The sequence below is a fragment of the Ochotona princeps genome, chromosome 19, assembly GCF_030435755.1.
Source record: "Ochotona princeps isolate mOchPri1 chromosome 19, mOchPri1.hap1, whole genome shotgun sequence".
NCBI lineage: Eukaryota > Metazoa > Chordata > Mammalia > Lagomorpha > Ochotonidae > Ochotona > Ochotona princeps.
The window spans coordinates 9,047,132-9,059,931 of NC_080850.1; the positions used below are offsets into that span (position 1 = coordinate 9,047,132).

General features: G+C 51.3%; 2 protein-coding genes across 2 annotated transcripts in view; both read right to left on the bottom strand.

The window, feature by feature from the left end:
• The window catches only part of RARS1 (arginyl-tRNA synthetase 1), a 198,451-nt gene extending 192,860 nt beyond the window's left edge, over nt 1-5,591 (bottom strand). Inside the window, exons 1-4 of the mRNA XM_004587449.3 lie at nt 5,493-5,591; nt 4,260-4,394; nt 1,907-2,095; nt 388-496 (exon numbers count right to left, since the gene is read on the bottom strand). Coding sequence (XP_004587506.2) covers nt 388-496; nt 1,907-2,095; nt 4,260-4,394; nt 5,493-5,537 — 478 coding nt within the window. The 5' untranslated portion in view covers nt 5,538-5,591. The remainder of the gene's footprint in view (nt 1-387; nt 497-1,906; nt 2,096-4,259; nt 4,395-5,492) is intronic.
• Nucleotides 5,592-9,382: 3,791 nt separating this feature from the next.
• The window catches only part of WWC1 (WW and C2 domain containing 1), a 152,362-nt gene continuing 148,944 nt past the window's right edge, over nt 9,383-12,800 (bottom strand). Inside the window, exons 22-23 of the mRNA XM_036496995.2 lie at nt 11,507-11,628; nt 9,383-9,517 (exon numbers count right to left, since the gene is read on the bottom strand). Of these exons, the coding sequence (XP_036352888.2) occupies nt 9,451-9,517; nt 11,507-11,628 (189 nt within the window). The 3' untranslated portion in view covers nt 9,383-9,450. The remainder of the gene's footprint in view (nt 9,518-11,506; nt 11,629-12,800) is intronic.

Consider the following 12,800-nt stretch of genomic DNA (forward strand, 5'->3'; position numbering starts at 1 on the left):
GGAACCGAGGCCGAGGTCCTTAGCAGGATCCTATCTCACATTCTCACTGCTCTCTGCAGAGGCGCTCTGCTTCATGGCCCTTTCACGTCCAGCTACTACACTTGATCTTAGTCCAAAGGCCAAGAGCCGCTGCCCTTTCTCATCCGGTATCTGATCTGTTCGCCTGTTACCACAAACACGGGAGCCCTTCGCTGAAGACCTTCACACTCACAGGGAGGCCAAACCCCGCCTCCCAGATCAGGCAGCTAACTAAAAGCTGAACGGAGATGAAAATTTCCACCTCTAACACGAAATTCAACATGCTTTCATTCTCTTCCTTAAACTCTACAGCCAGTGTCTCCTTAAATTTCAAAAGACTTCATCATCACTACAGCCATTAAGACATACCAGGACCAGCAATTTCAGTTTTTTCAATATACTCATTGTCCGGGAGATGTTTGGTGATGTTTTCAGCGATCTCCCTGGGATTCACTTTCTGTTCCTTGGTTTTCAGCATCTGCCAACAGAATGCACAGTGATTCATTACACAACAGCTTTGCGCACAATCAGCGGCAAGTTCACCAACGATGAGGAACGAGATACACTTTAAAATTCACTGAAAGCTCGTCGGTGCAGTGCCACAGTGGTTTAAGCCATTACCTGTGACACCAACATCCCATATGGGAACTGGTACTAGTTTTGGCAACTCCACTTCCAATCCCACCTCCCGATTATATGCTTGGCAAAGCAGCAGCAAATACTTGAGTCCCCTGGGCAGAGTTGAGGTTCGTGGCTTCAGCTTGGCCCGGCCCAGTCCAACCCAACCCAGCTCAGCCACTGTGGCCCTGTGGGGAGTGCACCAGTGCAGGAAAGACTGCTCTGTCTCTAACTCTGCCCGTTAGAGTCAACGAAAAAACTCATCAAGAGGCAGAAACATGGAAACACAACCCTCACCTTGTGCATGAAAAATTAAACCAAAACTAACAACACGAGGAAAAAAGAAGGGCCAACGCCATGGAACCTCCTCTACAACATGACTCACACACACAGGGGAACATTAACAGTGGGAACGTTAAGATAAGACCTAATGGTTCGATGAATTGCACTTTTACTGTCCCAGTCCTGAAAGGCGGGCTGCCAAAAGAGGTCCTGGCCTCTGCACGGTAACCCTTTCCTACCCAGCCACTTGCAGTTCACAGCAGACACCTCCGTTGCTGTATATGAGACACAAATGCCTGCCTCACAGACGGCACCAAGCATCTATGAGCTAGCAGATTTCAGTGCTGGGCACTACACACTAACTTCTAATTTTTCACCTTCAACAGTCGTGAACAACTCACAGAAATCCCGGACACAAACAAAAGGAGGTGTCTGACCAAAATCATACCAATGAACACACAAAAACCCAGGATGGTTTGCCTTTAAAAGCAACTGAAGAAAAATAAACTGCAAAGGAATACACAGATCAAGCACCAGCGTTCTGGCACAATGCATCAAGACACTGCCTACAGGGCCAGCACCCAATGGGGATGCCGGTTCGGTCCCCGGTTGGTTCATTTTTGATCTAGCTTCCTGCTAATGTGCCTGGGAAGGCACTAGTAGATGACCCACATGCCTGGGCCCCCGCAGCCACACGAGAGCCCTTGGAGAACCTCTGGGCGTCTGCCTTCGGCCTGCCACAGCCCTGGCCCTCGCGGCCTTCTGGCGAACGAGGTAACGGACGGAGCATCGCTCCATCTGTCCAGGACTATGCTCATGCAATAAACACACTCAACCTTTAAAAACATAAAACACACACTCCTTCTCAGTTGCTCCGATTGGGAAATGTCCTTTTCCTTAACGACAGAAAAATCTGCAAATTCTTCTGCACACGGTGAAGAAGGTGATACTTAGGACTAGTTACCTAGCAAAGCCAGGCAAACCTCACCTGCCCGATAGCCATAGCACTGTTACACTGGTAGTCCCCAAACTTGGCCTGCTGGCTCGGTGTCACGAACAGAGGAGGATTTTCCAAATCTGGGTAGGCGGCCTTTACGGCACAGCCAAAGACTTCCTGAAGACGGCTGTTGATGTTAATCATATTTTTGGTCGGTCTATTCCTTTCTGCTTGAAGACTCTGTAGGGAAACGACGAAAGTACGTCAACAGAATTCTGCACCCTCGTGCGACGTTTCCCCAAACCTTCGGTCATCCTGAGAAGAACCAAACAGAACGCCATCCTGAAATTGCCTGAGCTACATTAACAGGACAAGGTCATCCCATGGCATCTGAAGCACCCAGGAAGTGTCCAAATGTCTCACGACTACATCTGCTCCTTACAAAGAAAAAGCACAGCACGCCACAGGCAGGCTCCCCCACAGCGCAGTGAAAGGAAGCCGAACAATAGCAGGACGAGGCAAAGCCGGCAGGGGAATGTGGGCCCCTCCGCTGGCTGGACAACCACTCCCACTGGAGAGCGTGAGCTGGGATGGGGCAGACCAGACCAGGCAGGACTACAACACCTGTGGACCTCATGTGAGCTAGACTGGGGAAGGGCCAGATTGGGCTGACTGTTCCGACTGGTACAAGTAATAATTAGAGTGGGTGAGGGTTGGTTGGACTTTGCGCTGATTCAGATGGCAGAGGCTGGCACTGGGGACCAATTCTGTTAAATTAAAAGCCAGAACCATCTGGAGAATGCACAATCCAGAAGTTGGAGTGGCCTAAAAGGGAGATAGTGGGCACCTCCCTCGTGGGTAACCACTCCCACTGGAGAGCACAAAAACCAGGACAGGGGCACGGGTGGCTAGACAGAAAGGCACCTGCCAGTATGTGTGTGGGCTGGATAGTAGGTTGCTTGGCTTCAACTAGGCTTCAATGCCCATTGACAAGTGCCAGAGCTAAACGGGATGTGGGACAGACTGAACAAGCTTGCAGTACATACTGGCATGCATGGGAACCAGGGTAGGGAGCAGGCCTGGTGCAGGCTTTGGGGAATCGCCCCAACTAGGCTGCAGCTCCCACTGCTTTGCGTGAGGGCCCAGCATGAAATGGGCAGCATCAGGCTGCACTGCAACACCCATGGGTCCATGTGCAAGACACCGCTAGCAACACAACGGGCCCACCAAGCGCAATGACCAGCATGTGCATAAGCTGAGTGAAGTGACAGACTGTGCCGGCGGACCCTATACTGGCACGTACACACAAGAATCAGGTCTGGCATCACCTCAGAGGAAGTTTCTCTGGGGATCCCTCCAACTGAACTGCTGATCTCAGAACCCCAGCCACGAAGAGACTCTATCAGCCAAAGGAATCTGAACAGATTTCATCACGCTTGGAAAGCCAAGACTGGCAGCAATTCAGACCTGTTGAACCATCAAAACTGTTTGAGTGGGACCCTCAGAGCGTGCCCCACATCGGGGATCTGGGATGAGTGGGAGGCTAGGTAAGGCGTCTCCCTTTGTTTCTCCCCTGACCCCAGATACAGGGGAAAAAATGCAGATATTAGTGCGGAAACAATAGTTTTACCCACTTTCCTGTAACCCTTGACCCTATGTACCCTAATCAACTATGTAAGATTATAAAAAAAATTAAATAAAATAAAACAATACAAATACGACATTCTTGTGAGAATTATGTGATCATTACAGGGTTTAAATGCAAAATGACTTCAAGCACTGCTTATCACAGATAGGTAATACAGACTCGGTGCAGCAGGGCAGGCAGCACTCACTATGACTACACGGAGTCAGTTCCAGAGAAGACGTAATGGCAGCACGGCCTGTCTGCAATTAGTGCACACGCTGGAGAGTGACCACGCGAGTGAGGTCATCTCCAGCATGGCTCATGCCAAACAGGCAGAGCAGGCCAGAAACAAAGTGAACACTGCTCAACCATGAGGCTATTACACACATACAGCATAAAGGCATGCTACGTGATCCAGGGGAAAACAGCTATACAATAAACCATTAAAACAGCTTCCAACAGGGAAGAAATGTCGCTGTACTAATACAGCAACATAAACCCCCTTATCCCTCACTTGAAAAGAGCTCAACATTCCTGGTGACAAAACACTTCAGGGGCCAGGCAAATGGGGCCACAGCAACCCAGCAACTCAACTCTTAACTCGTCAGGGCACAGCAGGGTCTGCCTTTCCACCTCGGGGTTCCCCAATTACCTCCGGGTTATCTTTGCAGAATGTCCCATAACAACTCTTACCAAAAACAAACAAACAAGAAACAAAACAAACCCAGGACATAACAATCCAAATTAGAGAATCAAACGGCAACGCACGATCCTTACCTTTCGGAGAATATTTATGCGATATTTTAATTTTAAATTTTCTTCATGCAGCTGAGCCAGCTGCGGCGAAGTTTCCGAGTAGGCACGGTTTCTCAACTGGTTAATTTCGGCACTCAGAGACTGAATGACTTTCTCCTAGAAGAAGAGAGACGCTCTGCTCAGAACCTTGACGGCTTCCCCGACTGAGAGCACTTCCAGAAACTCAATTTCCCTATCACCGGGACGGGGTGGGGAGGGGGGAGTGGCAAACGACAGGCACTATGACAAGCGACGACTTACGTCCCTGCTTCTGAGCTTTCTGCTATGTTACCATTATTTCCGGTAAGAAAAACCGAAACTAATTCGGAAGGATCAGGGTGTTTTCGCTGACATGCCCATACTATTCTTCACCAAAAGAATGCTAACAACCACATGGAATCTTTCCTAAGTTTCAGGAAGAAAAATGCATCCTCTTTTCTTTTGCTTTGAAAAGAGAAAGCGCTAAAAAAAAAACAACAACAACAAAAATCAAATAAATAATAATAACAAATAAACATTAAAAAAAAAAAAAACCGCACCAGAGTCAGGGTGGCAGGTCTAAACCAGATGAAAGCATTTACCACCGTGGCTGGCAAAGGACCCCGGCACTCAGGCCCTGTGAACGCGCAACCCTCGCTGCAGGAACCCAGAGGCGAGGGCAGCTGAGCCCACTCACTGCAGGCGCGCAAGCTCCACACCTGCGCCTCGGCGAGCCCCGGGCCCTACAGGCCAGGTGCGCCTCGCTACACATCAACCCCAACACACTCGCTCCCAAAGCAAATGGGGGAGCCTTCTAAGCTACCACAGACGTCGCCACAGAACAACTGAAACCACGGGCCAACTTCTCAAAACATAAGTTAAATAACTATAAATGCAAGCCCCGTGTTCTCCAGGAACACAGACACGCCGTCCCGGCAGCCGTGACTGTGACTGCTAACACGCACGCGGTTCCCACCGGGCCCCCTCACGTCCTCGGGCCGGGGGTACGGCCTCCCTCACCCGGGACCCACACGTCCAGGCGCTGCCCAAGCCGCAGCCGCCGCCCTGCCCGCCCGCCATCCCAGGCGGAACGCCAAGGGGACCCGAGCCCGCGTCCTGCACGGCCGGGGCCTGGCGCGCTCCGCTCCCGGGACGGCCAACCCGCTACTGCCCCGTCCCCGGCTCCTCCGGCCTCGTCCCCGGCTCCCGCCGCCGCCCTCGCCCCGTCGCCATCACCTGCAGCAGCAGCCGCGCGGTGCACTGAGCCACGAGCGCTTCCATCCTCCCGCCGGCGTCTCGCACGCCAACTGGCCGGAAGCGGAAACGCCCCGCCCCTTCCGGGAAGCCAAAAGCCCTCCTAGCCTCTCGCCTTCGCGGCGTGTGGGTAGCCGCCGCCGCTGCCGCCCCCTCGCGGCAACTGGGCGACACTACGAAGACGGGAAACTACAGGGATAGTGACTTGTCTCGCATAAGGTGATATTACAAAAGGTTACTACATATTCTCAGATTGAGGACGGTGTAATCGACAGCAACGGAATATATTTATTAGCACGGTATGTGACGCTTTGACACATCCCTACATGGTGATTACTACAATAACACTAACATAAGCATCCCGTTAGTTCCTGCGTCTGTGTGCACAGCTACTGGTTACACAAGACATCTCTCAAAGCCAGCTCTGGGGCACAGTGGTTGCTGGCATCCCGTAACACAACACAGGCTCATATCCTCCTCGCTCCATTTCCAGTCCCAGCCCCGGCACAGCAGGGGGTGCTGGGCCAACTCTTTGCGTCTCCGCTTCCCATAGGGAGATTTTGTTAAGGTTTCTCCAGGCCCCTTGATTTGCTCTTAATCCCAGCATCTGCATCAACTTGAGCACTCAACCGGCAAATACAACATGCCTCTTCTTTTCTCTTTCTCTGCCTTTCCAATACATACAACGTCTTTTGGTTTTCTTTTGTTTTGTTTACAGTACACATAGTCCCTTACCCAACTGCGAGTACATGCTTTTATTTGGGGTCACCGTGTCGTGTGTTCATTCTCCCAAACAAATTCATCTGAAACTTCAGACCCTTCACCCCACCCCCTTCTCTGTCCCCGCCCCTTCAGGATGTGGCGACCACAAGCCTATTTTAGATTCCACAGGAGTGAGGTCATGCAGGGTTGGTGCGGCTATTTTACCACCCGTGTCACTCAGCAGTGTCCTGTAAGGAGCTCAATGTGACAGGATCTCCTTCCGAAAACACTGAATCATGCTTGGAAACTCGGAGTACACTGTACCGATGAAGCATACACAGGTGGCCAGGTAGGCTGCGGCAGCTGGAAGTACCTATCACCTGCCAGTCTCCTGGCCTCCCCATGCAATTCCACTCTAGTTGTCACTCAAAACATGCCCCTTCCCAAAACACCTACTTCACCCAAGACCTGGGGGACAAGCATCATGAAAATGTGCTAGTAAGGGCCTGCAGCGATAGCATAGCGGTTAAAGTCCTTGCCTTGACGTGCAGCGATCTGATATGCTCACCAGTTCTAAACCCGGTGGCCCTGATTCCCATCCAGCTCCCTGCTTGTGGCCTGGGAAAACAGTCAAGCATGGCCCAAAGCCTTGCGACCCTGCACCTGCATGAGAGACCCGGAAGAACTCCTGGCTCTTGACTTCAGATTGGCTCAGCTCCAGCCGTTGCACTTATGTGAGGAGTGACCAATCGCGTGGAAGATCTTCCTCTCTGTCTCTCCTCCTCTCTGTATATCCACCTTTCCAATAAAAATAAATCTTTAAAACAATGTGCTAGTAAGCTCTACAGGGAACTTGTGGAGGCAGCATCAAATTCCCAGGAGGCCTCACACCTGCAGAGGCAGAGTCCTACCTCGGAGAAGGCCAACCATGGGACCACGTTTGCCTCTTTCCTCACTCCCTCTCCCCAGACCATAGCCAGAGGTCATGCGCAGGTGTACTCTCTCTGCCTCACCATCCCTCTGACCACTGCACCACTGCCCACTGACAATCGGTATTTCTCCCCGGGTATGCATGTTGGCTCAGTTGAACACCTTTTGGATATATTTTGCTACTTTCTTTGGCCCGTTTACCAGTCTGCCCTTAAAATGCTCATCTTTCTGTGAGATGAGAGACTAGCAGAGAAAATTAAAACACACAAGTTCATCGCCCCTCCCTTGGACAACTTTCGAAACTCATCCAGTCACGTCCTATACGCTGCACTTTGGACGCCATCATCGGATTCGGTTTTCGCACTCTTCATGCCATTCACGTAGGACTTGGCAGCACAAAGCAGGCCTTTTGGGAACACAGAAGATTCTGTGCCTTGCGTGGGGCACCATTGCATGTCTTGGGATATCCCACTCTGCTCCGCTGCCTGTTTTGACCTGGCAGGGCTGGAATTAGAACTTGGGTTGCAGCGCACATGTATTATTCCAATCAGTTTCTATGTGTGTGTATTTTGAAATATTTATTTACTTATTTTGTTATACAGGGAGACATGGAAAGAGATCTTGTATTGACTGGTTGAGGGCCACAGTCACTATTTGGATACGCTGCATCCAAGAGCTTCATCCAGGTCTCCGACACAGGTGGTAGGGGCCCCAGTTCTGGCTTCCACAGAAGGTCTAGTTCTCCCACTTACACTTGGCCCACTGAGGTAACACGTGTCCCAGGAGCAGACAACTCCGGAGCTTTTCCTGCGCACAGGACGATGCTGGGAGCACTGCTTCGTGGTGATGATGCTGTAGGGCTGGGAGGAGAGCTGAACGCAGAAGAAGGAGTAACTGAGTGAAGAGGCGCTTCCATGGGACCTTCACCGTTTGCTGCACATTCTGCACCTGGCTGTGCGCACAGACTACCGTGAGGATGCTGCAGACGGCAGTTCTCCATGAACTCAGGCTTTGGGATACCCCCATCCTTTACTCCATTCTTGCACCTGCTTCTCTCTGTCAGCTCGATTTGTTTTACTAACCTTCCAAAGCTGGGACCGCTAATAATGGCAGCTGTAGGAAAAAAAGAGTCCTGCCTTCAGATAAGGAATGGCAAGGCACAACTCTGCCTGGCCCAGCCTGACTCCCATGCCATCCTTGCACTACCTCTGTAACCAACGGGATGGCTAACTGTTTGGCTTGCGTCTCCCGGCCCCATGATGCCGTCCAGTGACATCTAATAGGGCCCACGTGCTCGGAGATTCCCACCCTCGAGGTGACGACCATCTGGGCAGATACTGAAATGAAGACACAGCAAAGCCAGCTCTCAGCATGGCAGTGGACTTCCACGGGAGCAGGGAAAAACGCTCACAGAGCATTCCCAGGCACAGCTGGCAGCTGAGCTGGGATTCCACTCTACCGAACAAACAAGACGGGAGTGTGTGGGATGCTTGCAGGACCGAGGACGGGTGCAAAGAAACGACCAGCCACAGGAGGGACAAAACTCAGCAGCGTTCAGAGAACAAGAGCGAGCACACTGTTTTCAAAAGGCCACTTTATTGAAGGAGATCAAACTGCATGGACTCTCCCGCAGCCCTCCCCTCACTACCGTCAGTGGCTTCACCGGGCAGGAGACCCGTGTGGCCTGTCACCGTCACAGGCCAGGTGCGTGGCCAGCCCCGTGCCACCTGCTCCCAGTCAGGAGACCACATCCAAAGACATCACAGCTCATGGCAATCTGGGGCGTACCTCTGGATCCCACCTTCCCCGACACTGCGCGTTTTTTTCTTTTTCTTTTTCCCATATTGTACAAAATACTTTGACTAGGAAAGGTTAGCTGTGCTGTGACGTCAGGGGGACGTCCTTTGAGGATCACCGTGCCCCCAGATGCTATTACTTATTGCAGTAAATTCTCTGAAAGATGGAGCTGTACAAAAAAAAAAGAATAAAAGAAAACTAAACAATTTTATTAGGAAGAGCAGCAACGTAACACTGCTTTAGTTCATTTAAATTTTCTTTCTCAAAAATACATTCCTAAATATACAAACTATACAATGTTGTCATTTTAATGCTGGTTTTTTTTTTCCATGTTGGTTTTTCCTTTTTGATAATAACAAGAGTCGAGCCCGAAACTCAAACATATCCATTGACTTCCAAACCGGTAGGAGTGCCGCAGGACTCGTGACGTGCTACCTTCACTGAACAACACATGAATGAGCTCAGCCCCACTCAGGGCTCGCGGCGCAGCCGCACAACGCCCTCCTGGTGACTACACGTCATCCGCCGAGAGCGGAGGGATGTTCATCCGGGGACGCGTGAAAAACGCCATCTTCTCCCTGCAAAACAAAGCCATTTATCAGGAGAGCAGTTTTTCCTTTTTGGCAGAATATTTTTTGGGGGGTGGGGGCAGCTAAAAACTTTCGTTAAGACAAGGAGAGGAGATTTCATGGATTTTGCTAGATACAATTCTAAGAAAGTAGAAAGGCAGAATGATACACACACACACACACACACACACACACACACACACACACACACGGGGAGAGAGAAGCCTTCCATTTGCTAGCTCATTCCCCAACTGGCGGCCATCACGGAGGCCGGGCCGGACTGAAGCCAGCAGTTTGGAACTCCATCCTATTCTCGCATATGGTTAGCTGAGGCCTTCGGGCTTCCATACCCTTCCCAGGCACATTGGCATGGGGCTGGACCGTAAGCAGAGCAGCTGGGATGTTGTACATCGCAGGCAGCAGCTTAACACACGATGCCTGAAGCCAGGCCCCAGCAGCAGGAGATTTCACCCTCCGTGGGTATCTGGGGCAGGAAAAGTGTTTTCACATTTGTATTTATTTGAAAGCCTGAGAGAGAAAGTATGCAAATGAGAGACACAGATGGGGAAGACAGAGGAAACTCCCCAGCATGGATATACTGCTCAAATACCTACAACACCCAGGAATGCGCCAGGCCACACCTAAGATCTACACAATCCATGTACATCTCCCAGTGGCTGGCAGGTACCCGAGGACTTGGATTGAACCATTTCCTGTTATGTCCCGTGGTGCACATTAGTAAAAAAGTGATTCTGGGAGCAAGCCCAGCACTGAAGCCAGGTACTGCAAATGGGACACAGATGTCCCAGCTGTGCCAAACGTCCCATCCCGGGGCAAGAGATTTCTCCTTTCTGAGGGCTCGTCCCGTGCCCTGCAGGATGTCGGGCCATGTTCCTAGTCTGTATCTGCGAGATGCCAGAGGCAACCCTGGATTAATCCGTGAGATACGGGCACAGCCACATGTCCCCTGGTGGGAACAAATTTCACCGGGAATGAGAAGCATTGCATTAGGAAACCAAGGAGTCTCAGCAGCTCTCAGGGGTCACTGAGAGTTGAAAGGGCCCTCTGGCCATTTTCAGTGCTTGTTTCAGCTTTCTGATTTGTTACCAATGATGATGATGATGGTGATGGTGCTGGTGTATGGCGTATGGCGTACTAAGTTATGCCTCTGCCTGCATCCCCCTAGGTACCAGTTTGCACCCCAGCGGCTCCACTTCCACTGCAGCTCCCTGATAACACACCTGGGAAGGCACCGGAAGGTGACTCAATGCTTGGCCCCCTGCACTCACACGGGACAGAGCTCCTGGCCCTGGGACCTGGCCCAGCCCCAGCTGCTGCAGCCACTGCAATACTGAACCAGCAGAGAGAACATTTCTCTCTTTCTCTCCCTCCTTCCTTCCTCTTCTATCTGTAACTCTGCCTTTCAAATAAAGAACATATACATATGTGACTTAAGAGACACTCAAAACCATGCTTTAAAAAGTTGTAGCATATCTTACATGCTTATGTTCCACAGAAGAGTGAGTTTGTCGTGCACATGCCCACCCGCATAGACAAAGGTCTGTACAGGGTGCCCAGGCCAAATGACACCTGAGGACTTCCTAAGGTATACCTGGCTGCAAAGCAACCACCTGGTGCCTCCCTCAGCTCCGGGCAGACAGCAGGCAAGCTCAGGAGGCCTGGCCAGTGCCCCTCATCTCCGGCTTATTTACCATTTAGTTTCTCCTCTGCAATTGCTGCTGAAAGGCGAGGCCAGAGCAGGTGGCTCATTCATTACACAGGAGGGCCTAACAAATGAGCTCGAGCTCCACGGGGACTGACAGGAGAGGGAAGGATGCCACGGGAAGCTCAGGATGGCAAGGTACAGCTTGGTGGAGGACGAACAGCTGTTACAGAAAGAGCCCGGCAGAAGTGCGGGGAGCGGGAGCAGCAGGGTTGTGACCAGAAGCCACCAGCTGGGGTGGGGGGAAGGGACAGGCACACAGCCCAGGACTTTACCTGAAAGACTGCACTTCCGGGGGCTCCTTACAGCTCTGCCCTCGCAGCCTGTGCACATCCTTGGCCGCTGCTCTCATCAGCTTCTCTGTCCGAAGCTCCCCCTTGCGGTCGCCTCGGTCCACCTGGAGGGCAAAGCAAGCAGGTCAGTCAGGGCCCACTGGCGTCTCTTCCTGCCCCGCCTTGGGACACGTTCGTGTCATCTGCGAGTGGCACTGGCTCTACGTGGGGGGGGGGGGGCAAGGAACTCAGCATCTCCGAGGACCTCTCGGGAACCCCTGATACAACACATGCCGCTGCACTTAAGGCTCGGGGTGACCCAGGAAGGCAAGTGTTTCTAATCGCCTCTACTGCACAGACTATGAGGCCAAGGCTCAGACAGGTTAGGAAATTTCTATAGGGGCCGCTGTTGCTAACACTGCATTAAGCCGCTGCTTTTGACAGTGATATCCCACAGCACAGCATCAGTTTGAGTTCCAGCTACTCTGCTCCCTATCTTACTCCCTGCTAACGTGCCTGGAAAAGTGCTGGGAAAGATGGTCAGGTCTCCTCTTACCCATGTGGGAGACTCAGATGGAGCGCCAGGCTCCTGGCTTCTGCCTGGCCCAGCTATCTGGGAGTGAACCACGGGACAGAAGATCTCTCTCTTTCTCTCTCCCTCTTTCTATCACTCCGTATTTCTAATAAATAAATCTTAAAATACAAATTCCTTTACCATAAATAAGGAGTAGTCGACACCCACTTGCAAATCCTTACAGCTTTATGTGCCATGTTATATTCCCACCGCCTGTACACACTCATGCAAGCATTTTACAGAACACACCACAGATAACATTTGATTCTTTTTTCTCCTTTTCACTAATTGAACCGTCAAATTTCCTTAGCACACATTTTCTCAAAGCACGGGGATCAAGACAATGGCTTTCTTATGTCTTTGCCGTTCACTACCAAGAAGCTAAAACTACAGCCATCCAAAATCAGGTGACTTTTGGTCTGACATAAATTCATCTCTTTTTCCTCCTTTATGCTTTCAAATGCCCATTTCCCCTTGGAGCTTCCGGCATACTTGCAGGTATCCAGGGTAGTAGCAATCATTACAACGCAAGAGGCATTTGCAGAGCTTCTGACCCGTCAGAGTCAGCTGGGGGCCCCCCCCTGCCTAGTCCAAGGCCAAGAGCCTCTAGCACCAACTTCCTGAGCTCAGACACCACAGTCCGCCCTGGGAGCAGACCCCCTTCCTGACAGTCCAGGCTGCAGAGAAAGCTCTTTTTTCTCTTACAAAAAAAAAAAAAAAGAT